The 26,123-nt window shown below is 55.6% G+C and overlaps 1 protein-coding gene across 4 annotated transcripts in view; it reads right to left on the bottom strand.

Moving 5' to 3' along the window:
- Nucleotides 1-3,267: 3,267 nt before the first annotated feature.
- AHNAK2 (AHNAK nucleoprotein 2) overlaps nucleotides 3,268-26,123 on the bottom strand; it is a 38,922-nt gene continuing 16,066 nt past the window's right edge. For all 4 annotated transcript variants that reach the window (XM_055287966.2, XM_063645435.1, XM_063645433.1 and 1 more), the window contains exons 2-7: nucleotides 21,647-21,705; nucleotides 21,443-21,541; nucleotides 20,621-20,722; nucleotides 19,515-19,665; nucleotides 18,991-19,175; nucleotides 3,268-18,833 (exon numbers count right to left, since the gene is read on the bottom strand). In XM_055287966.2, coding sequence (XP_055143941.1) covers nucleotides 4,077-18,833; nucleotides 18,991-19,175; nucleotides 19,515-19,665; nucleotides 20,621-20,722; nucleotides 21,443-21,541; nucleotides 21,647-21,705 — 15,353 coding nt within the window. In that variant the 3' untranslated portion in view covers nucleotides 3,268-4,076. The remainder of the gene's footprint in view (nucleotides 18,834-18,990; nucleotides 19,176-19,514; nucleotides 19,666-20,620; nucleotides 20,723-21,442; nucleotides 21,542-21,646; nucleotides 21,706-26,123) is intronic.

The following is a 26,123-nucleotide window of genomic DNA, read 5'->3' as shown; positions in this document are numbered from 1 at the left end:
GAGGGCGGGAGGCGACCCGGGGCTGAGTGAGGGGAGGGCGGGAGGGGACCCGGGGCTGAGGGGGTCAGGAGAGTGGCAGAGAGGGTCCCCCCTGATGGGGAGGGTGAGAGGGAGGGGACCCAGGGCCTAGGGGACAGGTCCTGCCTGTGGGCTGGGGAGACAGGTGGACCGAGGGTAGGGGTGCACAAGGCTGTGTAGTTTGTGGGCTGTTGTGCAGGGCGGGTCCAAGAATCTGGGGGCAGGGTTGTCCTGGGGATGCAGTGCCCAGGATTGGTGGATGGGGCTGAAAGGACCAGCATTTGAACTGGAGGGCAGGAAGGTGGCTCCAGTCTGAGACCAGGACTTGGATGCAGCTCCACTGGAACTCACCCTATCCTGGGAGCCACCTGGGCACCTGTCCTGCAGATGCAGGATTTGAACCCAGGTTTGGCAACTCAGTTCCCACTCTTCTGCTATGAATGCTGGGTCAGGAGGCTTCTCAAAGCACCCTGGCTTATCTCACCTGATGGTTCCTGACCAAGATCACAGGGTACCCTCCCCTGGTGGAGGTCCATGGGGCCACGCTAGGCTGGAGTTCAGGGATGCCTCAGCCATATGAAGGAGCACTGGATGCTGAATAGACACAGGGTGCCCTGAATGCTCTCCCGGTCTTCAGGCACCACTTTCCTACCCTTCTCTACTTCTCTTCTTTTCCTACCCTTCTCTACTTTTTTCTTTCCTACATTTGTGTCCCTGCCACACTGTGAACTCAGCCGTATCTTCCTCTTCCCTCTTTGCTTTGGGGACAGCTAGCAAAGTTCATCTCAGGTACAGTACAAGTTACTTTTCTGTTCGATTGGTGACCTCATACTTCCCCCATCTAAAGGACACCTTAGACTTCAGCATTCTGTCTGTGCAGAAAGTCTCCTACACCCATCCTGCCTCCCTGCCCAAGCTTGTGAAAAGCTTGCTGCGGATGCTGCAGGGGGATGGGGATCCACACAGCCCTGCAAGGCCTTCAGGAGCCTCTGGGGGCTGCTTTGTATGTAAGCTGCACTTGGCCAAGCCAAGCTCTGGCAATTGCAGTGGCTGCTCCCTGTGGCTTCCTATCCCTCATTCGTGCTCCGTATCTCCTCAGCAACCGTCTGCCAAAAAGCTGCATGGCAACACCTGGCTCGGAGGCCGATATCATCCCAGACTAAGCTCTGCCGTCCAGGGTTGCACGTGTGGGTTTGCTCCCTGGTTCTTGGCCTTATACCTGAATGTGTCTCAGAGCACTTGGCCCGCTCTTTTGGCCTGCCAGCTATGTCCTAGGAGGGCTCTGTGCTCCAGGCTGTGATTTGGACAACTGGCTGGTGGCCCTCAGCCAGTGAAAGGCCTCTTTCCACACACCTGGGGACTGGCAGTCACACCTCAGTGGGACTGTCAGAGGCCTGCTTCAAGGCAGACGCCTATTCCAAAGGAAATCCAGCTTGACAAGGCTTGGGAGACCCCAGGAGGGTACCACAATGTGGCCCCTTCTGGGTTATAGCAGACAGACTTTAGAATGGCTCCCTTGACCCCCACCTCCTGGTATGCATGCCCTTGTGTGATCTCACCTTGAGTGTGTGCAGGACCTGTGCCTTGTTGTAACCAATATAATACAGAGGTAATGGGATGTCACTCCTGTGACACCGTGTGATCATGTGACATAAGATTATAACATTATCAAGGAATAGCAGTGTATCCCTTGCTAGCTTTAAAAAGTGAGCTGCTAGGCTATGAGCTGTCCTATGAAGAGGCCCATGTAGCAGGGTACTGGGGTTGCCTCCAGCCCCCAACTAGTAAGAAACTGGGGCCCTCAATCATCCCATCCACAAGGAGTTGAGTGTGGCTAGCAACAACTTGAGCTTCAGAAGTGGCTCCTTTCCTGGTCATACCTGAAGGGGAGACCACAGCCCCAGCTGACATCTTGTCACCTAATGGGACCTTGAGCAGAGAACCCAACAAAGCCACACTTGGGCTCCTGATCCACAGAAACTGGGAGATCATAAATGTGTGTTGTTTTATGTTGCTAATTTGTAGTGATGTTCTTATGCAGCATAGATAACTCATACACAGAGAACCAAGGCCACGCGAGGGGGGCCCCTGCTGCTCAGCCACTCCTCACATGCTGGGACAGCTGTCTCTCTGCCCTCTAGCACCAAGGTCCCCACTATCCCAGGCCTTGACTCTTGGATCAGAGAGGGACAAAAGCCCCATGGAGCCAAGCAGACTCCTCCCCCTGGACTGCACCCACCTAGCTTGTCTGGCACACACAAGTTGGAGTAGAGGAGGCAGGAAGCCCTGGGAAGGGAGAGGGTGACAGCCTTGCTTAACTGGGATGAGTGTCCACCAAATTTCCCTTCTCCCTTCCCCTACTCATGAGCCCCCAGGGGACCTGTGTCAGTTCACTTTCTAGAGGCTTCTATGTCCCCTAACTTGGATGACACCCACGGGCCTCCCCAACTCAGCACAGGGAACATATGCCCATGGTGGCATGGGGAAAGAACCCAGCCTCTCCCCTGCCCAGGCTCCTGCACCCCATAGCTGTCACCCCTGTGGAACCTCTCAGGGCAGCACGAATGGTAGCCTCAGAGTGGCCTTCACCCTCCAGGCACTGTGGTCCTCCAGATTGGCTCACAGCCCAGCTCTTGCTCCCATACCCACAGCCATGAGAGCAGCCACCTCCCCAGGGGGCCATCAGCGCTTCTCACCAGGAGTCCACCTAGGCCAGGAGGGAGCTGGGGGCAAGTTCCAACTGCCCCCTTGAACACTGCATACCCATGAACCTGGCAGGGGCATCTGAGGGCAGCTGGGAAGAGATTTGACCACTGAAAGACTGTAGGGAACCCCTTGAACCTCACTCCACTACCCCACATGGATTTGCTTCCTGTGGGCTGCCCAAGAGAGCCTCTGTGGTGAAGGAAGCTTCTGAGGATGGGCCACTAAAGATGGCCAAGGACACCTTTCTGTGCTGTCCCCACTCTGAACTCCATCTCCCATCCCACACTGCCTCCAGCGGGATGGAGGGAGGGAGCGTTGTGAGTCTGTGTCCCTGCCACACTGTGAACTCAGCCCTATCTTCCTTGTCTTCCTCAAAGCCTCTGGCTCAGAGGAGGACCTGGACAAATGGCTGATACATAGGCAACCACTCTAATGTTCCTCACTGACTGTTCTCTAGAGCTACTTAGTAGAGACCGGGAGTGTGTGGGAGGAAAGCACTGGTAAACTTCGACTCTGAGACAGAGACCGCAGCAGCCTTCACCATGGGATGCAGCACTTTCTTTATTGCCCATCCAGGGAACAGCCAAGCCAGCTCCATCTGCATTCTGGCTGCAGCGTGTACATTAGGGGACTCAGGGGCCACAGTGTGGGACCGTGCACGCTGGCAAGGCACTGGCGGATGCTGGCAGGCCAGTGGACATGGATAGATGAGAATGACAACTCACAGATGTCCTAGCTTCTGCTGGCCCAGCTGCCAGCCACTGGCCATCACCCTTTTGCCCAGCATGTGTGCATTGTCACCCAAAACATCTTGAAGCTTGCTGTTAGTGAGGCATTCAACAAATAAGTAAGCTAAGTGAGTAGGAAACAGTGTTTCCTGGAATATACCGCACTCTGCCTGAAATAGGAAAACTATGTTTGCCGGGAAGCAGCAGCAGCAGGAAAGAAGTTATACCAAAAACTACTTGTACACCACAGACATTATAACCCTTTCCTCAAAGAAACAGTCATGTTCTGTTGGGTATTATGGACAGGTCTCTGGAAATTTATCTAATAAAGACCAACAAACTTCCCCAGCAGTGCCTCAGAGTACCGTGTGAATTCTGGTGTCTTGTGGAAGTCAGGGTGCCTTCTTTGCATCCAAAGCTTTGAGGGAGCTGGGAAGTTTTGGTTCCATTTTAGGAGGGCTGTGTGATGGTGACAAAGGTGTTCTGGTCATTTCTGCTCTGTTCTCAGTTCTGTGAAGTGAGGTGGATGTAATGTGCTGTGGGATGGGGTGCTCCACATGTGTGTGTAGCCTTGACTTTCCAACTTAGATTTTGCATCTCTCTTGCACTGACGAGCCATACCTGTCAGCCTTCATTTGGTCCCAGGCCTGAGCCTTTGCCTTCATCATCAGCTTTTCCGTCCTGCTCTAGCAGGATTAACTCTGTTCTTGCCGTGGATGTCATCATCACTCTGGAGTCCAGCCCAGTGCCCACAGGCCCGGCCAGTTCACCCTCTTCCTTCTCTTCAGGGGAGAAACTTTCTTGGGCATCAAAAAAGGTGATTGTTTCTTCTTGAAGCTTTTGTTCTTCCAGCTCTGCCTCATCTTCGGTGCTTTTGCTTTTCTTGGTAGGAGATGAGGAGAACCCTAATTTGGGAAATCGGAACCAGCCTGCCTTCTCCTGTTTTTTAGGCAGTTCTGCCTCTGGTCGTGCCTCAGGCTGTGTTTGAATGGGTGCAGATCTCTGGACGTCATTTTTGGAATCGACACCTGTCTCATCAACAGAAGAGGAAAACCCAATGTTTGGAAGCCAAAACCAGAGGAGACCAGATTTTTTACTTTCTGGTTTGTCCTTTGGAGCCCTGCCTTCATCTGCCAGTGGTGTGGTTGCCTCTTGGCTATCATCAGGGGGAAACTCAAGAATTTCTGCTGGCTCCTCATCTGAACAGCTGTCTGCAAGCTGGTGGCCAGAAGGAACTTCAAATGTGAGTGTTTGCTGTCCCAGTGCATTGACGCTGGAAGAGATCATCTCAAATGGTTCTCCAGTGTCAGGCTGGAGATCTCCAGAAATGGAGTCTACTCCTGGGGCGGCTTGTATGGGAGCCTCTTCTGTGCCCTCCTGAGTCCTAGCGTGTTGAGTCATTGTTGTGTACACTTTAGCCTGCGTGTGGGGCTCTGGGATTTTCACTTTTAATAAGGAAAATCCATACGAAGGTGTTTGAATCTCTGATGTGGGGATCTCTGATTCCCGCACAATCTGAGTGGAAGAAGTCCTGGGTGCTGAGAGATCTACAAACTCTGGTGTCACTATGCTGTGTATAGTGACCTCTTGACTTTCAACCTGAGCACCCTGAATATGCACTCTGACCTTTGAAATTGGGGGAGCTTCCGAAGGCAGGTTAAGGTCCACAGGCTGCTCCCCGGGGACCCCAGCACCTGCCTTCAGGATGCTGGCTCCCCAGAGCCCCGGACTTCCCTTACAAAGGGCTATATCAATATTGGCCTCTGGACACTGCACTTCCCTCACAGTGGGGATGAACACATCATCCTCTGAGCTGGGGGCAGGGAAGGAGAACCTTGGTACCATTAATTTGGGGAATTTGACAGTTAGGACAGAATCTTCCCACAGTTGATCCACATTAACCACAGAAATCTGGGACGGCATATCAGTACTTGAAGCTTTCAATTTAAGTGGACCTTCAGGCTGGGAAGACCATTTCTCTGTTTTATCCTCCATGCTGGTAAGGTCATGTCCTGGCTTGGAAAGAGGAGTCTCATCTGTTTCTCCTGGAAGAACCTGGCTTTCTGGAAGCCTCATGCCAGGCATCTGAAAAGGGAGAGGTCCTTTGGATGGATGGATCCTGACCTCAGAAGTGGAAAGCTCATCCCCAGTCATCCCAGCAGTGGAGAGGTGCAGCTTCAAGCCTGTGCTGTCAAGATCACACCTTAGAATATCTGTGGATGATTTGCTCTCAGAAGCTGTCACTTCTGCATCTGCCTCTGGGAGCTGTAGGGACATACTTGCCTCCACGTTTGACCCAGAAACAAGGAACTCTTTGACTTTAGCTGCTGCTTCACCCCCTGTTGCTGCCAGTGCCTGTGTCTGAGCCACTTCCAGCTTTCCAGCCCCACCTCTGTCCCTGGAAGAGCGCCTAAGGCTGGGCATGCGGAACTTGGGCATTTTAAACCAGCTTTCCTGTGAGTACCTGGTCGTGGCTTCCTCCTCTGGGTTTTCCACTGTGGGGACTTCAGCATCTGGTTTTCTACAGGATGGCTGGAGGGGGTCTTCAGGTGTGGGGGCTATCCCCTCCCCACAAGGCTGGCTTGCTGGGACATCCCCGAGCCCACATCCTCTGCTGTCACCTTCAGTAGATAGATCATGTTTGGGAAGAGGCAGGTCAGCTTCAGGCTGGCTCACCTCCACCTTGGCCTTGGAGGATCTGAGATCAGGTTTGGCAAAGCCCAAACTGGGAATGCGGACCTGTGGCCGGTGGAGGTTCACACCCTCACCTCCTGTGGCACTTGCTGTTGCACCAAGTCCTCCCCTACCACCGTCACTGCTGGCCTTTTCTGTGTCTTCAAAGCTACCCCCTGCTGTGGCACTAGAAAGAGAAGGATCCATGTCTCTCTGTGGCAGGCTGACCCCACTCTTAGAAGCCTTCATTTTGGGAAGTGCAAGTTTTGACATGGCCAAGCCAGGCTTTGTGCTCCTCCCCTTCTCTCCATCCCTCTCAGGAGGCAGATCCACGTGGATGGCAGACTGCAGGGCCACTTCATCCTTGTCTAAAACCAGGCTGAGTTTTGAGTCCTCCACGCTACATTCTGGGTCCACCTTTGGCCCTGCTTCCTTCTTCGGGGACCACCTAAATGATGGAAGCTTAATCTTAGGCATTTTCAAGGGACTCCCTTTCCCTTCATGGTCAGCATCTTCAGAAGGGGCTTCTCCAGGGGCCACTACTGATGTCTGCAAGGAGGCCACAAGCTCTTCCGGGCCATGGGACACAGAGGTGCCTGGGGATGGCAGCTGGGTGCTTGGCAAGGGGCACTGCACTCCTTCTCCACGGCTAAGAGGAGACATGACTGGGGCACCCGCTGCTGCATGTAGGTCTCCCTCAGGAACTGCCATTTGGGGGACTGAAAACACAAACTTTGGTTTATAGAATTTAGGAAAAGACACCTGACCAAGAGAAACAGGAATCATGGAATTCAGTGGGCCAGAGTGACTCTCAGTTTGAGAAGTTGGAACTCCCTCTGGAGGCTGCAGGTCAGCGGAGCACTCTGTCTGGGGAAGAGGAATATCAGCCTGAGACTCAGAAGGAATTTCCAGAGCAAGCTCAGGGGCCAAGGCAGCTCTGGGAACAGTCACCTGGTATTTTGTAAGTGTAACATCCTCACAGGGAGAGAGAATAGAAGATTCAAAGTGAGGAACAGTGAGATCAAGCCGAGATGATGGAAACCCAGCCAAACCAACCTTAGGCATCTGCATGGATGGCTCTGAACCAGCCGAAACCTGTTGTAATTCAAAACTTGAGGATTCTGAAGATGATAAGGGAATAGCGGAAAGACCTATGCTAGACTTTGCACCTGGGACTAAACTATCTTTAGGAGTTTTGGCAGAAGAAAATGAAACTTTGGGCACTTTAAAATGCAGTTTCTTAAACTTCGAATCCACTCCAACTTCTCCAACAGCAAGCTCCAAGTTACGATCGCGAGATGGATCATGAAGATCACCTTCACAAACAACAGATTCCACAATGGGAAATGCAGAAGTCTTCTCATGGAATGTAACATTTCCTTCCATTTCAGAGGAAGACATGGAAACTTTCTTTGATGACCGTTCAAAACCAGACGTGCTCAGTTCTGGCCCTTGAAACTTACTGTCTTTCACAGCTACATCCTGATGGGCCAGGGACAGCTCCCCCTCCAGCCGCACGTCGTCCAGCTTGGCTCCCGGGGCCTGGACGTCCACCTCCACGCTTGGCAGAGACACTTCCACCTGGGGGGCCATCACCTCGGCCTTGGGGCCTCTCAGGTCCACCTGGGGGCCCTTGAGGTCCACTTTGGGCATCTTGAAACTGGGCATCTGCACCTTGGGCAGATGCCCTTTGAGGCCAGCTCCCTCGGGCAGGGGGCCCTCCGGGAGCTTCATGTCCACCTGGCCAGCCTGGACCTCCAGGTCTGCGGAAGGGGGCTGAATGCTGAGGTCAGTGGTCTTGAGGTCCCCCTGCATGGAGGGGAGGCTCACGTCGGCCTCCATCTTGGGTGCAGACACGTCCACCGAGGCCTCGATGGACTTGCCTGGGACCGACACTCCGAACGACGGCATCTTGAACTTGGGCATTTTGAACTTGCTGTCTTTGGCGGCCACATCCTTGTCGGCCAGGGACAGGTCCCCCTCTAGCCGCACACCATCCAGCTTGGCTCCTGGGGCCTGGACGTCCACCTCCACGCTGGGCAGAGACACTTCCACCTGGGGGGCCATCACCTCTGCCTTGGGGCCTTTCACGTCCAGCTTGGGGCCCTTGATGTCCACCTGGGGGCCCTTGAGGTCTACTTTGGGCATCTTGAAACTGGGCATGTGCACCTTGGGCAGGTGCCCTTTGCGGCCGGCTCCCTCAGGTAGGGGGCCCTCCGGGAGCTTCACGTCCACCTGGCCAGCCTGGACGTCCAGGTCAGCGGAAGAGGCCTGAATGCTGAGGTCAGTGGTCTTCAGGTCCCCCTGCATGGAGGGGAGGCTCACGTCGGCTTCCACCTTGGGTGCAGACACATCCACTGAGGCCTCGACGGACTTGGTTGGGGCCAACACCCCAAATAACGGTATCTTGAACTTCGGCATTTTGAACTTGCTGTCTTTGGCAGTCATGTCCTTGTCGGCCAGGGACAGGTCGCCCTCCAGCCGCGCGTCCTCCAGCTTGGCTCCCGGGGCCTGGACTTCCACCTCCACGCTGGGCAGAGACACTTCCATGTGGGGGGCCATCACCTCTGCCTTGGGGCCTTTCAGGTCCAGCTTGGGGCCCTTGATGTCCACCTGGGGGCCCTTGAGGTCTACTTTGGGCATCTTCAAACTTGGCATCTGCACCTGGGGCAGGTGCCCTTTGACACCGGCTCCCTCAGGCAGGGGGCCCTCCGGGAGCTTCATGTCCACTTGGCCATCCTGGACCTCCAGGTCAGCGGAAGGGGGCTGAATGCTGAGCTCAGCGGTCTTCAGGTCCCCCTGCATGGAGGGGAGGCTCACGTCGGCCTCCATCTTGGGTGCAGACACGTCCACCGAGGCCTCGATGGACTTGCCTGGGACCGACACTCCGAACGACGGCATCTTGAACTTGGGCATTTTGAACTTGCTGTCTTTGGCAGCCGCATCCTTTTCGGCCAGGGACAGGTCCCCCTCTAGCCACACACCATCCAGCTTGGCTCCTGGGGCCTGGACGTCCACCTCCACGCTGGGCAGAGACACTTCCACCTGGGGGGCCATCACCTCTGCCCTGGGGCCTTTCACGTCCAGCTTGGGGCCCTTGATGTCCACCTGGGGGCCCTTGAGGTCCAGTTTGGGCATCTTGAAACTGGGCATCTGCACCTTGGGCAGGTGCCCTTTGAGGCCGGCTCCCTCGGGTAGGGGGCCCTCTGGGAGTTTCACATCCACTTGGCCAGCCTGGACCTCCAGGTCAGTGGAAGAGGCCTGAATGCTAAGGTCAGTGGTCTTGAGGTCCCCCTGCATGGAGGGGAGGCTCACGTCGGCTTCCACCTTGGGTGCAGACACGTCCACTGAGGCCTCGATGGACTTGGTTGGGGCCGACACCCCAAACGACAGTATCTTGAACTTGGGCATTTTGACCTTGCTGTCTTTTGCAGTCATGTCCTTGTCAGCCAAGGACAGGTCGCCCTCCAGCCGCGCGTCCTCCAGCTTGGCTCCCGGGGCCTGGATGTCTACCTCCACGCTGGGCAGAGACACGTCCACGACGCAGTCCATGACCTCTGCCTTGGGGCCTTTCAGGTCCAGCTTGGGGCCCTTGATGTCCACCTGGGGGCCCTTGAGGTCCACTTTGAGCATCTTGAAACTGGGCATCTGCACCTTGGGCAGGTGCCCTTTGAGGCCGGCTCCCTTGGGCACCTGGCCCTCTGGGAGCTTCATGTCCACCTGGCCAGCCTGGACCTCCAGGTCGGCGGAAGGGGGCTGAATGCTGAGGTCAGTGGTCTTGAGGTCCTCCTGTATGGAGGGGAGGCTCACATCGGCCTCCAACTTCAGCGCAGACACGTCCCCCGAGGCCTCGATGGACTTGCCTGTGGCGGTCACGCCAAAGGATGGCATCTTGAACTTGGGCATTTTGAACTTGCTGTCTTTGGCAGTCACGTCCTTGTCGGCCAGGGACAGGTCGCCCTCCAGCTGCGCGTCATCCAGCTTGGCTTCCGGGGCCTGGACTTCCACCTCCACGCTGGGCAGAGACACTTCCACGTGGGGGGCCATCACCTCTGCCTTGCGGCCTTTCAGGTCCAGCTTGGGGCCCTTGATGTCCACCTGAGGGCCCTTGAGGTCTACTTTGGGCATCTTCAAACTTGGCATCTGCACCTGGGGCAGGTGCCCTTTGACGCTGGCTCCCTCGGGCAGGGGGCCCTCCGGGAGCTTCATGTCCACTTGGCCAGCCTGGACCTCCAGGTCAGTGGAAGGGGGCTGAATGCTGAGGTGAGTGGTCTTGAGGTCGCCCTGCATGGAGGGGAGGCTCACGTCTGCCTCCACCTTTGGTGCAGACACGTCCACCGAGGCCTCGATGGACTTGCCTGGGACCGACACCCCGAACGACGGCATCTTGAACTTGGGCATTTTGAACTTGCTGTCTTTGGCAGTCACATCCTTCTCGGCCAGGGACATGTCCCCCTCCAGCCGCGCACTGTCCAGCTTGGCTCCCGGGGCCTGGACATCCACCTCAACGCTGGGCAGAGACACTTCCACGTGGGGGGCCGTCATGTCTGCCTTGGGGCCTTTCAGGTCCAGCTTGGGGCCCTTGATGTCCCCTTGGGGGCTCTTTAGGTCCACTTTGGGCATCTTGAAACTGGGCATGTGCACCTTGGGCAGGTGCCCTTTGAGGCCGGCTCCCTCGGGCACAGGGCCCTCTAGGAGTTTCACGTCCACTTGGCCAGACTGGACTTCCAGGTCAGCGGAAGGGGGCTGAATGCTGAGCTCAGTGGTCTTCAGGTCGCCCTGCATGGAGGGGAGGCTCACGTCGGCCTCCACCTTTGGTGCAGACACGTCCACCGAGGCCTCGATGGACTTGCCTGGGACCGACACTCCGAACGACGGCATCTTGAACTTGGGCATTTTGAACTTGCTGTCTTTGGCGGCCACATCCTTGTCAGCCAGGGACAGGTCGCCCTCCAGTCGTGCACCATCCAGCTTGGCTCCTGGGGCCTGGACGTCCACCTCCACACTGGGCAGAGACACTTCCACCTGGGGGGCCATCACCTCTGCCTTGGGGCCTTTCAGGTCCAGCTTGGGGCCCTTGATGTCCACCTGGGGGCCCTTGAGGTCCACTTTGGGCATCTTGAAACTGGGCATCTGCACCTGGGGCAGGTGCCCTTTGAGGCCGGCTCCCTTGGGTATGGGGCCCTCCGGGAGCTTCATGTCCACTTGGCCAGCCTGGACCTCCAGGTCAGCGGAAGAGGCCTGAATGCTGAGGTCAGTGGTCTTGAGGTCCCCCTGCATGGAGGGGAGGCTCACATCGGCTTCCACCTTGGGTGCAGACACGTCCACTGAGGCCTCGATGGACTTGGTTGGGGCCAACACCCCAATTGACGGTATCTTGAACTTGGGCATTTTGACCTTGCTGTCTTTGGCAGTCATGTCCTTGTCGGCCAGGGACAGGTCGCCCTCCAGCCGCGTGCCATCCAGCTTGGCTCCCGGGGCCTGGATGTCTACCTCCACGCTGGGCAGAGACACGTCCACGTCGCGGTCCATGACCTCTGCCTTGGGGCCTTTCACGTCCAGCTTGGGGCCCTTGATGTCCACCTGGAGGCCCTTGAGGTCCACTTTGGGCATCTTGAAACTGGGCATGTGCACCTTGGGCAGATGCCCTTTGAGGCCAGCTCCCTCGGGCACGGGGCCCTCCGGGAGTTTCATGTCCACTTGGCCAGCCTGGACATCCAGGTCTGCGGAAGGAGGCTGAATGCTGAGGTCAGTGGTCTTGAGGTCCCCCTGCATGGAGGGGAAGCTCATGTCGGCCTCCACCTTCGATGCAGACATGTCCACCGAGGCCTCGATGGACTTGCCTGGGACAGACACCCCGAACGATGGCATCTTGAACTTGGGCATTTTGAACTTGCTGTCTTTGGCAGTCACATCCTTCTCCGCCAGTGACATGTCCCCCTCCAGCCACGCACCGTCCAGCTTGGCTCCAGGGGCCTGGACGTCCACCTCCACGCTGGGCAGAGACACTTCCACCTGGGGGGCCATCACGTCTGCCTTGGGGCCTTTCAGGTCCAGCTTGGGGCCCTTGATGTCCACCTGGGGGCCCTTGAGGTCCACTTTGGGCATCTTGAAACTGGGCATCTGCACCTTGGGCAGGTGCCCTTTGAGGCCGGCTCCCTTGGGCACGTGGCCCTCTGGGAGCTTCATGTCCACCTGGCCAGCCTGGACTTCCAGGTCGGCAGAAGGGGGCTGAATGCTGAGGTCAGTGGTCTTCAGGTCCCCCTGCATGGAGGGGAGGCTCACGTCGGCCTCCACCTTCAGCTCAGACACATCCACTGAGGCCTCGATAGACTTGCCTGGGGCCGACACCCCGAATGATGGCATCTTGAACTTGGGCATTTTGAACTTGCTGTCTTTGGCAGTCACGTCCTTGTCGGCCAGGGACAGGTCGCCCTCCAGCTGCACACTATCCAGCTTGGCCTTTGGGGCCTGGACTTCCACCTCCACGCTGGGCAGAGACACGTCGACATCGGGGGCTGTCATTTCCACCTTGGGGCCTTCCAGGTCCAGCTTGGGGCCCTTGATGTCCACCTGGGGGCCCTTGAGGTCTACTTTGGGCATCTTCAAACTTGGCATCTGCACCTTGGGCAGGTGCCCTTTGACGCCGGCTCCCTCGGGCAGGGGGCCCTCCGGGAGCTTCATGTCCACTTGGCCAGCCTGGACCTCCAGGTCAGTGGAAGGGGGCTGAATGCTGAGGTCAGTGGTCTTGAGGTCCCCCTGCATGGAGGGGAAGCTCACGTCTGCCTCCACCTTGGGTGCAGACACGTCTACCGAGGCCTCGATGGACTTGCCTGGGACCGACACCCCGAACGACGGCATCTTGAACTTGGGCATTTTGAACTTGCTGTCTTTGGCAGTCACATCCTTCTCGGCCAGGGACATGTCCCCCTCCAGCCGTGCACCGTCCAGCTTGGCTCCCGGGGCCTGGACGTCCACCTCCACGCTGGGCAGAGACACTTCCATGTGGGGGGCCGTCATGTCCGCCTTGGGGCCTTTCAGGTCCAGCTTGGGGCCCTTGATGTCCCCCTGGGGGCCCTTGAGGTCCACTTTGGGCATCTTGAAACTGGGCATGTGCACCTTGGGCAGGTGCCCTTTGAGGCCGGCTCCCTCGGGCACGGGGCCCTCTAGGAGTTTCACGTCCACTTGGCCAGAATGGACCTCCAGGTCGGCGGAAGGGGGCTGAATGCTGAGGTCAGTGGTCTTGAGGTCCCCCTGCATGGAGGGGAGGCTCACGTCGGCCTCTACCTTGGGTGCAGACACATCCACCGAGGCCTCGATGGACTTGCCTGGGACCGACACCCCGAACGACGGCATCTTGAACTTGGGCATTTTGAACTTGCTGTCTTTGGCGGCCACATCCTCGTCGGCCAGGGACAGGTCGTCCTCCAGCCGCGCACCATCCAGCTTGGCTCCTGGTGCCTGGACGTCCACCTCCACGCTGGGCAGAGACACTTCCACCTGGGGGGCCATCACCTCTGCCTTGGGGCCTTTCACGTCCAGCTTGGGGCCCTTGATGTCCAACTGGGGGCCCTTGAGGTCCACTTTGGGCATCTTGAAACTGGGCATCTGCACCTTGGGCAGGTGCCCTTTGAGGCCGGCTCCCTTGGGCACGTGGCCCTCTGGGAGCTTCATGTCCACCTGGCCAGCCTGGACCTCCAGGTCGACGGAAGGGGGCTGAATGCTGAGGTCAGTGGTCTTGAGGTCCTCCTGTATGGAGGGGAGGCTCACATCGGCCTCCAACTTCAGTGTACACACGTCCCCCGAGGCCTCGATGGACTTGCCTGGGGCGGTCACGCCGAAGGATGGCATCTTGAACTTGGGCATTTTGAACTTGCTGTCTTTGGCAGTCACGTCCTTGTCGGCCAGGGACAGGTCGCCCTCCAGCCGCGCGTCGTCCAGCTTGGCTCCCGGGGCCTGGACTTCCACCTCCACGCTGGGCAGAGACACTTCCACCTGGGGGGCCATCACCTCTGCCTTGGGGCCTTTCAGGTCCAGCTTGGGGCCCTTGATGTCCACCTGGGGGCCCTTGAGGTCCACTTTGGGCATCTTGAAACTGGGCATGTGCACCTTGGGCAGATGCCCTTTGAGGCCGGCTCCCTCGGGCACGGGGCCCTCCGGGAGTTTCATGTCCACTTGGCCAGCCTGGACCTCCAGGTCTGTGGAAGGAGGCTGAATGCTGAGGTCAGTGGTCTTGAGGTCCCCCTGCATGGAGGGGAAGCTCACGTCTGCCTCTACCTTGGGTGCAGACACATCCACCGAGGCCTCGATGGACTTGCCTGGGACCGACACCCCGAACGACGGCATCTTGAACTTGGGCATTTTGAACTTGCTGTCTTTGGCAGCCACATCCTTGTCGGCCAGGGACAGGTCGTCCTCCAGCCGCACACCATCCAGCTTGGCTCCTGGTGCCTGGACGTCCACCTCCATGCTGGGCAGAGACACTTCCACCTGGGGGGCCATCACCTCTGCCTTGGGGCCTTTCAGGTCCAGCTTGGGGCCCTTGATGTCCACCTGGGGGCCCTTGAGGTCCACTTTGGGCATCTTGAAACTGGGCATCTGCACCTTGGGCAGGTGCCCTTTGAGGCCGGCTCCCTTGGGCACCTGGCCCTCTGGGAGCTTCATGTCCACCTGGCCAGCCTGGACCTCCAGGTCGACGGAAGGGGGCTGAATGCTGAGGTCAGTGGTCTTGAGGTCCTCCTGTATGGAGGGGAGGCTCACATCGGCCTCCAACTTCAGTGTACACACGTCCCCCGAGGCCTCGATGGACTTGCCTGGGGCGGTCACGCCGAAGGATGGCATCTTGAACTTGGGCATTTTGAACTTGCTGTCTTTGGCAGTCACGTCCTTGTCGGCCAGGGACAGGTCGCCCTCCAGCCGCGCGTCGTCCAGCTTGGCTCCCGGGGCCTGGACTTCCACCTCCACGCTGGGCAGAGACACTTCCACCTGGGGGGCCATCACCTCTGCCTTGGGGCCTTTCAGGTCCAGCTTGGGGCCCTTGATGTCCACCTGGGGGCCCTTGAGGTCCACTTTGGGCATCTTGAAACTGGGCATCTGCACCTTGGGCAGGTGCCCTTTGAGGCCGGCTCCCTTGGGCACGTGGCCCTCTGGGAGCTTCATGTCCACCTGGCCAGCCTGGACTTCCAGGTCGGCAGAAGGGGGCTGAATGCTGAGGTCAGTGGTCTTCAGGTCCCCCTGCATGGAGGGGAGGCTCACGTCGGCCTCCACCTTCAGCTCAGACACATCCACTGAGGCCTCGATGGACTTGCCTGGGGCCGACACCCCGAATGACGGCATCTTGAACTTGGGCATTTTGAACTTGCTGTCTTTGGCAGTCACGTCCTTGTCGGCCAGGGACAGGTCGCCCTCCAGCTGCACACTATCCAGCTTGGCCTTTGGGGCCTGGACTTCCACCTCCACGCTGGGCAGAGACACGTCGACATCGGGGGCTCTCATTTCCACCTTGGGGCCTTCCAGGTCCAGCTTGGGGCCCTTGATGTCCACCTGGGGGCCCTTGAGGTCTACTTTGGGCATCTTCAAACTTGGCATCTGCACCTTGGGCAGGTGCCCTTTGACGCCGGCTCCCTCGGGCACGGGGCCCTCCGGGAGCTTCATGTCCACTTGGCCAGCCTGGACCTCCAGGTCAGTGGAAGGGGGCTGAATGCTGAGGTCAGTGGTCTTGAGGTCCCCCTGCATGGAGGGGAAGCTCACGTCTGCCTCCACCTTGGGTGCAGACACGTCTACCGAGGCCTCGATGGACTTGCCTGGGACCGACACCCCGAACGACGGCATCTTGAACTTGGGCATTTTGAACTTGCTGTCTTTGGCAGTCACATCCTTCTCGGCCAGTGACATGTCCCCCTCCAGCCGTGCACCGTCCAGCTTGGCTCCCGGGGCCTGGACGTCCACCTCCACGCTGGGCAGAGACACTTCCATGTGGGGGGCCGTCATGTCCGCCTTGGGGCCTTTCAGGTCCAGCTTGGGGCCCTTGATGTCCACCTGGGGGCCCTTGAGGTCCACTTTGAGCATCTTGAAACTGGGCGTCTCCACGCTGGGCAGGTGCCCTTTGAGGCCGGCCCCCTCGGGCACGTGGCCCTCTGGGAGCTTCATGTCCACTTGGCCAGCCTGGACCTCCAGGTCAGCGGAAAGGGGCTGAATGCTGAGGTCAGTGGTCTTGAGGTCCCCCTGCATGGAGGGGAGGCTCACGTCTGCCTCCACCTTGGGTGCAGACATGTCCACCGAGGCCTCGATGGACTTGCCTGGGGCCGACACCCCGAACGACGGCATCTTGAACTTGGGCATTTTGAACTTGCTGTCTTTGGATGTCACGCCCTTGTCGGCCAGGGACATGTCCCCCTCCAGCCGCGCACCATCCAGCTTTGCTCTCAGGGCCTGGACATCCACCTCCACGCTGGGCAGAGACACCTCCATGTCGGGGGCCGTCACTTCCGCCTTGGGGCCTTTCAGGTCCAGCTTGGGGCCCTTGATGTCCACCTGGGGGCCCTTGAGGTCCACTTTGGGCTTCTTGAATCTGTCCATCTGCACTTTGGGCATGTGCCCTTTGTTGCCAGCTCCCTCCAGAACATGGGCCTCTGGGAGTTTCACATCCACCTGGCCAGCCTGGACTTCCAGGTCGGCAGAAGGGGGCTGAATGCTGAGGTCAGTGGTCTTCAGGTCCCCCTGCATGGAGGGGAGGCTCACGTCGGCCTCCACCTTCAGCTCAGACACATCCACTGAGGCCTCGATAGACTTGCCTGGGGCCGACACCCCGAATGACGGCATCTTGAACTTGGGCATTTTGAACTTGCTGTCTTTGGCAGTCACGTCCTTGTCGGCCAGGGACAGGTCGCCCTCCAGCTGCACACTATCCAGCTTGGCCTTTGGGGCCTGGACTTCCACCTCCACGCTGGGCAGAGACACGTCGACATCGGGGGCTCTCATTTCCACCTTGGGGCCTTCCAGGTCCAGCTTGGGGCCCTTGATGTCCACCTGGGGGCCCTTGAGGTCTACTTTGGGCATCTTCAAACTTGGCATCTGCACCTTGGGCAGGTGCCCTTTGACGCCGGCTCCCTCGGGCACGGGGCCCTCCGGGAGCTTCATGTCCACTTGGCCAGCCTGGACCTCCAGGTCAGTGGAAGGGGGCTGAATGCTGAGGTCAGTGGTCTTGAGGTCCCCCTGCATGGAGGGGAGGCTCACGTCGGCCTCCACCTTCAGCTCAGACACATCCACTGAGGCCTCGATGGACTTGCCTGGGGCCGACACCCCGAATGACGGCATCTTGAACTTGGGCATTTTGAACTTGCTGTCTTTGGTGGCCATGTCCTTTTCTTTCAGAATTTGTTCCTTTTTTAAGCGTTTTTCGTCGTGTGTTAGTTGTATTTTTGTTGTGTTTGTCATTGAGTCACTGTCTTCTTTGTCTTTTAATCCTTCCTCTGTGCCTCTCTGTTTTCTTCTATCGGCTGTTGCTATGGCCTCTCCTTCCCTTCCCGGCTCTGTGTCTTGTGTGGCTTTTTCTCTCCCTGTCTTTGTGTGCTTGCTTGGCGACCATCCTAAGGAGGGTATCTTGAACTTGGGTATTCTCATCTGTCCTTCTGTGACTTCCCCGTCCTTGTCCTGTTCCTCAGTGATCCTTGTCCTCTGTAGTCCTTCCTCTCCATCTCCTCCACCCGCCTGTGCCTCTGCATGTGTGGTTGGTTCCCTGCCCGGCACCCACCCTGCTCCTTCCACCTCCTCACCCTTCAGGCCAGTACCCACTTTTGAGGACGCATCCTGTCTCTTCCCTCGCTGTGGGGTACTAAGGCGCCTTTGTCTTTCTGGCTCTTTTTCTGTGGAAAATGCAAATTTTGGTGTCTTTAAATCGTGTATTCGCACCCTAATTTCTGGTGGGCCGATCTGTGTGCCTCCTTCGCTTGTGTCTCTCAAGGACAGCCTGGCGATCCCGATTTCCAGGCTCTGCAGTCCCTCGCCTTCACCCTCCTGGCGCATTCCAGGAGTTGGCTGGGCCCTGGGCTTCCTCTGGGCCACTGCTGTCTCCTGTGCCTGCCCCTCCAGGGTCTTTCCATGGAGCCTGGCTGCCCTGAGTCCCCCTTCCTCAGAGGTTCCCTCGCAAAATCTAGGGTCACCGAGCTCTGTGGGCAACTGCATGCTCTGAGCAGGCATCACTTCTCGATCCTGTTCTGCCCTCTCCTCTCTCCTGCTGCCTGTGGCAGCCCCAGTGTCCTTGAGGCTATCACCCCAGGGCCCCAACTCTTCCAGGACCCCAGCACGGCCCACCCCACTCTGGGACCCCCTGCCTGGCTGTCCTGTCGATGAAGGGCCCTGTCCCGAGCCTGTCCTGAATCTCAGGTTGAGGAACTTCCGCCTCCTCTGGCTGCCCGGCCCTGCCTTCTGCTCTTGGCGCTCCACCGCGAGCTGGGCCTCTGTGTCTGTGCTTGTAGGGGACACGTCATGTGCGTCCCTGGGCTCGTAGGCCTCTGACGAGCTGTGTGACCTCTGGGGTCCCGGCCCCCGCTTGCTCTTTATGGATTGAAATTTTGGCCAAGAGAGCCTCTCCCTCTGGGTCTGCCTGCCTCTCCCCACCCTGGGTTTGGAGATGAGTCTCTCTTGGTCCCCATCTCCTTCCAGAGTTTTCGTGGGGGTCTCTCTGCACCCATCAGCAACATCCGTGTCCTGAAACATAGGGAGAGGGAATCTGTTGGTGCCAGTCCAAGAAGCCTGAGGCCCTGGCCCAGGGACAGATGGAGTGGGCGTGCTATCCCCTCCCGGGCTCAGCCAGCAGGGTAGGGAAGCCAGCTGGGGCCCTGCCTCACGGGCATGGTGGTCTCACCTCCTTCTCCTTGCCCTGTGGGCCATGCTGGGCATCGATGGAAGCCCACTCTTCATCCTGTGGGGCAGGGAGCTGCCGTCTGATTTTGAACTGAACCTTGTAGGGCTCTGAGTATTGAAGGATTTTGAGAGCATCTTCATATTGTATGTTGTCAAAGAACACGGTTGCACTGAGCAGCTGATCCCCTAGACCAAGAAAGAGCAGCCCCAGGGCCGGGTATGTGAATGAGATGGGGTCTGCCATCTTGCCTTGGCTGGCGAGGAGGGCCCCAGGGGCATGAATGGGGGAATCCCACTGAGTCTGCCCCACCAGTCCCCCACTGAGTGCCTCAGGCACAGGGAAGGTGGATGGGGTCCCCCATTTTATTAGATGCAGTGGGTGATCCCAGCCTCAAGCGGCTGAGCAGAGACGTGAGGATGTCATCCTAAGTGCCAGGTGTGGCTCCTACCCCCTCAGTAACCCCTCCAGGTCCCTCCCATCCTGGTGGGGAGAATGGTGACCCCAGGGATGGAACCGCATGGCACCTTCTCTCAAGTTGAAAAGCCTGGCGGCTGAGGAGTCCTTCAGCACTTGCTTGACGAAGATCCCCTGGTCCCCACCACCTGTGACACTGTAGCCACTGGCTCCTGCCTCCACCTCTGTCTTCAGCGTCACCTCTGTTGCCTCCTGGACGGCCTGGAGCAGAAGCACATCAGGGCCATGGTGAGCATGTGCCAGTCCCACCATAAGCATCCCTGCTGGGCCTGTGTCTCCAGAGGATGGGCACCCCACCATCCTTCCCATCAGCCCAGACAACACAGAGCAGGGTAGGGTACCCACCAGGTGGGCTCAGGTAGCTGTGTCTGAGCTCTGGAGGAAGCCAGCTGGAACCTGCCAGAACTCTTGTCCCCACCCCAACCTGCCAGGACTTAGGCACAGCCTGTCCATGCCACCAGGCCCAGCAGGGCACTAGGAGCAGTGCAGAATGGATTCTGCTTTCCCTGTGGCCAAAGTTTCCCCTTTTCAGCTCCTTCATGCATTCTTCGCAAACATGTGAAGTGCCAGTTGTGTGCAAGGCACCTGATGCTCAAGACAAGGAAGAACAGCAATGCCAAGGAAAATACGGGACATTGGGTGCAGCCTGCCAGACCTGGGACAGGATGAGGCCTGTGTCCTGCAGAGCTCTTGGACTGCTGGGGCCTCCAAGGAAAAAAACCAGTTGCTTAAGAGGCAGAGTGCCCTCATCATTGGGTGCTAGCAGAGTCTAGCACCTTCCACAGTTACATGGCCTGGGTGCTGACTGGCCCTTTCAGCCCCACAGCTTGAACATGCAACAGACACCAGCACTGCCCCATTGCACAGAGGAGAAAATTGAGGTCTGTACAGCCAGGTCTACCTGGCCAGGAGCTTGGCTATGCATCAAACTCCACAGCAGGAAGGGGTGGAGATGGTCAGGACCAGATTTAGCCTTCTGGAGCCCCTGCCCTTCCCCAGGCCTGACAAGGGGGACAAGAATACCCCTCCTCCCCAGGGCACGGGGCACACTGCCAGCCTCTTTGCTCCTCCCCTTCCTGCTCTGACCTTGCACTCTCTGGCTGGATCCCTTGAGGACGGACACACCTCCATGACCCTCAGCTCCTGCTGTACCCACCTCTGGACGACTCATCTTGAAAAATGTCCGTGAGTCCCCTGAATCTCGCTTCCACCAGGATCTCCGTCTCCCAGCAGAACCTTGCCTGCCGGGGGCGTCTTCCTGCAGCCACAAGTGTTGGGAGTTAGGCACCTGCCCCAGCTCAGGGACAGGGAGGGGCACAGGTAGGCTGGTGCCAGACCAGAAGCCCTCCCTTCAGAGGGGCCCAGAACTTCCAACATGCAGCTGTGTGCAGAGGGAGCCGAGTTCCTCCAGGCACATCCACAGAGAAAAGGCAACTCTCGGCCTTCCCGCTTCCCGATAGGGCCCAGCCTACAGCCCACAGCACCCACCCTACAGCCCACAGCGCCCACAGGGAAGCCCCACAGCAACTGGAGTTTTGTATGGAGGGAGATAAGAAATTCAAATTGTACAAAAATGAATCCTTTCATAGACATGGCTCCTCTGATCCCTTCCCCGAGTCCTTGTCTCCAGAGGTAGCCATGGGGCCCTGTCCCCAAAGACAGCATGAGTGTGTTACACAGGTGCAGGGATGCACACACCCTGTGCCCCTGAAATACAAACACAGCAACACGAGGCCTGTCCCCATCAGCCCATACGCATGCTCACAAGAGCTGCAGGGCACCTCCATCCCACTGTGCCCTGGCCAGCCGCAGGGAGGGACCCAAGGGCACAGAGGAGTCTGAGAGGACATCTGAGTGGGCACTGCACAGTGGGCAGCGGGACAGGGCAGCAAGGCTGCACAGTCACGTGTGAGTTGCCCACACAGGGTAATGCAGGAGGAGACCTGGGTGCCTGTGGGGCTCTGCCCAGCAGGCTCACCTGGAGTCCAAAGTCAGCAGCCTCAGTCGTGTATTCGTAGACAGGCGAAGACCCCTGTGGCCGTGGTCGAATGACCTCATCCGCAGGCCCTTCAGTCACCTGACGGGAGAGAATCCAGTTACTTTTGGCATTCGGTTCTCCCAGGGCCCAGGACGAATGGGGGCAGGATATGAGGAGGACACACTTCCTCCTGCTCTCACTTACAGAGTGGTCATCTTCAGTTTCCGCATCTGGCTCCCCGGGCTGCAGCTGTCGGCCGGACACTGCAGAGAGAGTGGCTGTCAGTGGAGACAAGCAGGCTGGGGGAGCAGATCGGGGCCCAGGGGAGGGAGCCAGGAGTGTATGTACACTGTGGAGGTGTCATAGTCCTTTCCTGGACACTGGATCTGAGAGCAAATTCAGGGGCTGGGGGAAGATCTGTAGCCACTGAGCTGAGAGGCTGTGGCATCAGGTCAGGTAGCAGTGAACTGAGACTGGACTTCTTCCAAGTTGGAACAGATTTAGTCCAAGAAAGTTACTCAACAAACACAAGGTGTTCGTTATTGTATAACCACACCCTGGGAGGATCAGAATCCAGAGTTGCTAGAATATATTGTCTAAAATGTCCAGCAGCCACCAAAAAATTACAAGTTACGCAAAGAAACAAGAATGTATGGTCTATACTGAGAAACAGCAGTGAATGGAAAGTGTCTCTAAATGTCCACTAATGCTGGGTTTAATACAGACTTCAAAGAAACTATTAAAAGTTTGTTCAGGCCGGGCACAGTGGCTCACGCCTGTAATCCCAGGACTGTGAGGCTAAGGCGGTGGATCACCTGAGGTCGGGAGTTCGAGACCAGCCTGACCAACATGGAGAAACCCCATCTTTACTAAAAATACAAAATTAGCCAGGCTTGGTGGCACATGCCTGTAATCCCAGCTACTCAGGAGGCTGAGGGAGGAGAATCGCTTGAACCCGGGAGGCGGAAGTTGTGGTGAGCCGAGATTGCGCCATTGTACTCCAGCCTGGGCAACAAGAGTGAAACTCCATCTCAAAAAGAAAAAAAAAAGTTTGTTCAAAACACAAAAACAAATCATGTTTAAAAAATTAATGGAAAATATGTTAACAATGGCTCAGTGAAGAGAGAATCTCATAAAGAAATAAAACTTATTTTTTAAAAGGCAAGCAAAAATTCTGGAGTTGAAAGTTTACTACTGGGGTTCACCAACAGATTAGAGATACCAGAATAATTATCAACTTGTAGATCAATATAAATTAGCCAATTTGAAGAACGGGGGTCAGGGGGAAGATTGAAGAAAAACAGAGTCTCAGAGCATTAACCATAAGATAAAGAGGCAGAAGAGAGAGTTGAAGAAGTGATAGCTGAAAACAATCTGCAGAATCCAAGAAGCGCAACCAAACCTAAGCAGGAGAAACACAGAGATCCACACCTAGACACGTCATAGTCAAAATGCTTAAGAGAAAGGGCCCCATCACATAATAAGGGCACAAAAATACAACTAACACCTGAATCACATCAAAACCATAGAAGCTACAAGAAAGTGGAACAATATATTCAAAGGGCTGAAACAAAGTGTTGTCAATGAAGAATTTGATATCAAGCAACCTATCCTTCAAAAATAAAGGCAAAATAGTCTGGGCATGCTGGCTTATGCCTATAATCCCCGCACTTTGGGAGGCTGAAGTGGGAGGATTGCTTGAGCCCAGAAACTCAAGGCCAGCCTGAGCAATATAGTAAGATCTCATCTCTACAAAAAAATTTTTTTTGAGACGGAGTCTCACTCTGTCACCCAGGATGAAGTGCAGTGGCACGATCTTGGCTCACTGCAACCTCTGCCTCCCAGGTTCAAGTGATTCTTCTGCCTCAGCCTCCCAAGTAGCTGGGACTACAGACACGCGCTACCATGCCTGGCTAATTTTCGTATTTTTAGTAGAGACGGGGTTTCACCATGTTGGCCAGGCTGGTCTCGAACTCTTGACCTAGTGATCCGCCTGCCTCAGCCTCCCAAAGTGCTGGGATTACAGGCGTGCGCTACCGTGTCCGGCCCAAAAATTTTTTTAAAAATTAGCGGGGCATGGTGGTGCATGCCTATAGTCCCAGCTGCTCGGGAGGATGAGGCGGGAGGATAGCTTAAGCCTGAGAGGTTGAGGCTGCAGTGAGCTGTGATTGCACCACTTCACTCCAGTCAAGCAGAGCGAGACTCTGTCTCAAAAAAATAAAAATTTAAATTTAAAAAAAAGGAAAAATAAAGGCATTCCCAAATGAACAAAGACTTGGAAATGTCATTGCTAGCAAATCTGCCCTACAAGATATACTAAAGAAGTCCTTTGGACTGAAAGGAACTAATACCAGACACTAAGTCAAATGCACAGGAAGAAATGAAGAATGCAGAAAATGCTAACTAGGTAGGCAAATATAAAAGACTCTATGAATATATATTGTCCTCATTTTATTTCTTAACTTCTTTCAAAAACAGAGGATTGTATAAAGCAAGGATTGACAAACTCTTCTTGAAAAAGGCAATATAGTGGATATTTTAAGCTTCCCAGGCCACACGATCTCTGTTGCAACTCTGCAGCCATAGTACAGAAGCAGCTATAGATTATAGATAATAGGTAAATAAATGAGCAAAACTGTTTCAACAAAACTTTACTTGTAAAACAAAAAGGAGGCTGGATTTAGAAGACAGGCAATAGTCTGTGAACCACTTATATAAGGCAACAATTCTAACACCATATTGTTAGGATTATAACATATATAGATGCAGTATATATGTGACAATAATAGCAAAAAGGAGTGGGAGGAGAGGGTATACAGTCAGCCTTTCATATCAGTGGTTTCTGTATCCTGAGTTCAATGAAACTTGGGTCAAAAATGTTCTCCCAAAAATTGCATCTGTACTGAACATGTATAGACTTTTTTCTTGTCATTATTCCCTCAACAATATAGTATACCAGCTATTTCCATAGCATTTACATTGCATTAGGTATTATAAGTAATCTAGAGATTATTTAAAGTATAGGGGAGGGAAGATGTATGTAGGTTATTTGCAAATACTACATTGCTTTACAGAAGGGACTTGAGCATCCACGAATTTTGGTATCTGAGGGAGGTCCTAGAAGCAATCCTTCATGGGTGCTGAGGGACAAGTGTACCTTGGACCAAAGTTTCTATAATTTACCAGAATTAAGCTGGCATTGCCTGGGGCTGGGAGTGGGAAGGGAGATTGATTGTAAATGGGGTTGAGAAAATTTGGAAGGTGATGGAGGTGTTCCAGAACTGGATTGTGGTAATGTTTGCACAACTCTATAAGGTTAGTAAAATGATCGAATTGTACATTTACAATGGGTGGGTTCTATGGCTTATAAACTGTACCTCAATGAAACTGTAAAAGAAAAAGGTAATTAACTGTATAAAACAAAAATAAGTCAGCATGGTGGCTCACACCTGTAATCCCAGCGCTTTGGGAGGCCAAGGAAGGCAGATCACTTGAGGCCAGGAGTTTGAGACCAGCCTGGCCAACATGGTGAAATGCTGTCTCTACTAAAAATACAAACATTAGCTGGGCATGGTGGTGCACGTCTGTAATCCCAGCTACTCAAGAAGCAGAGGCAGGAGAATCACTTGAACTCAGGAGGTGGAGGTTGCAGTGAGCTGAGATTGTTCCACTGCACTCCAGCCTTGGCAACAGACCAAGACTCTGTCTCCAAAAAAAAAAAAAAAAAAAATAACAAAATAAAATGTATCTTAGAATTTTACAAATATAGAAGTAAAGCATATGACAGGATGGGGATGGAGTGCAAAAGTTGCCGTTGTGGGCCGGGCGCGGTGGCTCACGCCTGTAATCCCAGCACTTTGGGAGGCCGAGGCAGGCGGATCACGAGGTCAGGAGATCAAGACCATCCTGGCTAACATGGTGAAACCCCGTCTCTACTAAAAATACAAAAAATTAGCCGGGTGAGGTGGCGGGCGCCTGTAGTCCCAGCTACTCAGGAGGTGGAGGCAGGAGAATGGCGTGAACCCTGGGGGGCGGAGCGTGCAGTGAGCCAAGATCTTGCCACTGCCCTCCAGCATAGGCAACAGCGAGACTCCGTCCCAAAAAAAAAAAAAAAAAGTTGCTGTTGTGAAGATCTTACATTAAAGGAGGAAAATCTCACTTGAAATTATACTGTAATAAGTTAAATATTCAGAGTACAAACCATAATGCAACCATTAAAAAAATGAAAAGATGTATAGGTAATAAGCCAATAGTGGAACCAAAATGGAATACTAGGTTGGGCACAATGGCTTGTGCTGTAATCCCAGCACTTTAGGAGACCGAGGCAGAAGGATCACTTGAGGCCAGGAGTTTGAGACTAGCCTGAGCAACACAGTGAGACCTCATCTCTAGAAAATATTTAAAAATTAGCCATGCATGGTGGTGCACATCTGTAGGCCCAGCTACTCGGGAGGCTGAGGTGGGAGGATCACTTGAGCCCAGAAGGTTGAGGCTGCAGTGAGCCGAGATCATGCCACTGCATTCCAGCCAGGGCAACAGAGCAAGACCCTGTCTCAAAAAACAAACAAACCAAAAAACACCTAGATCTTGTTTTTGAAACACTGCAGTAAAAACTGGCAAAACTGAAAGGAGAAATAAACAAATCCACAATTATTATACAATAGGAGATTTTAACACTCTT

This window comes from Symphalangus syndactylus, chromosome 8 (genome assembly GCF_028878055.3).
Source record: "Symphalangus syndactylus isolate Jambi chromosome 8, NHGRI_mSymSyn1-v2.1_pri, whole genome shotgun sequence".
Lineage (NCBI taxonomy): Eukaryota > Metazoa > Chordata > Mammalia > Primates > Hylobatidae > Symphalangus > Symphalangus syndactylus.
Note: the sequence above shows the minus strand (reverse complement) of the source record. Positions and strands in the feature narration are given on the sequence as shown.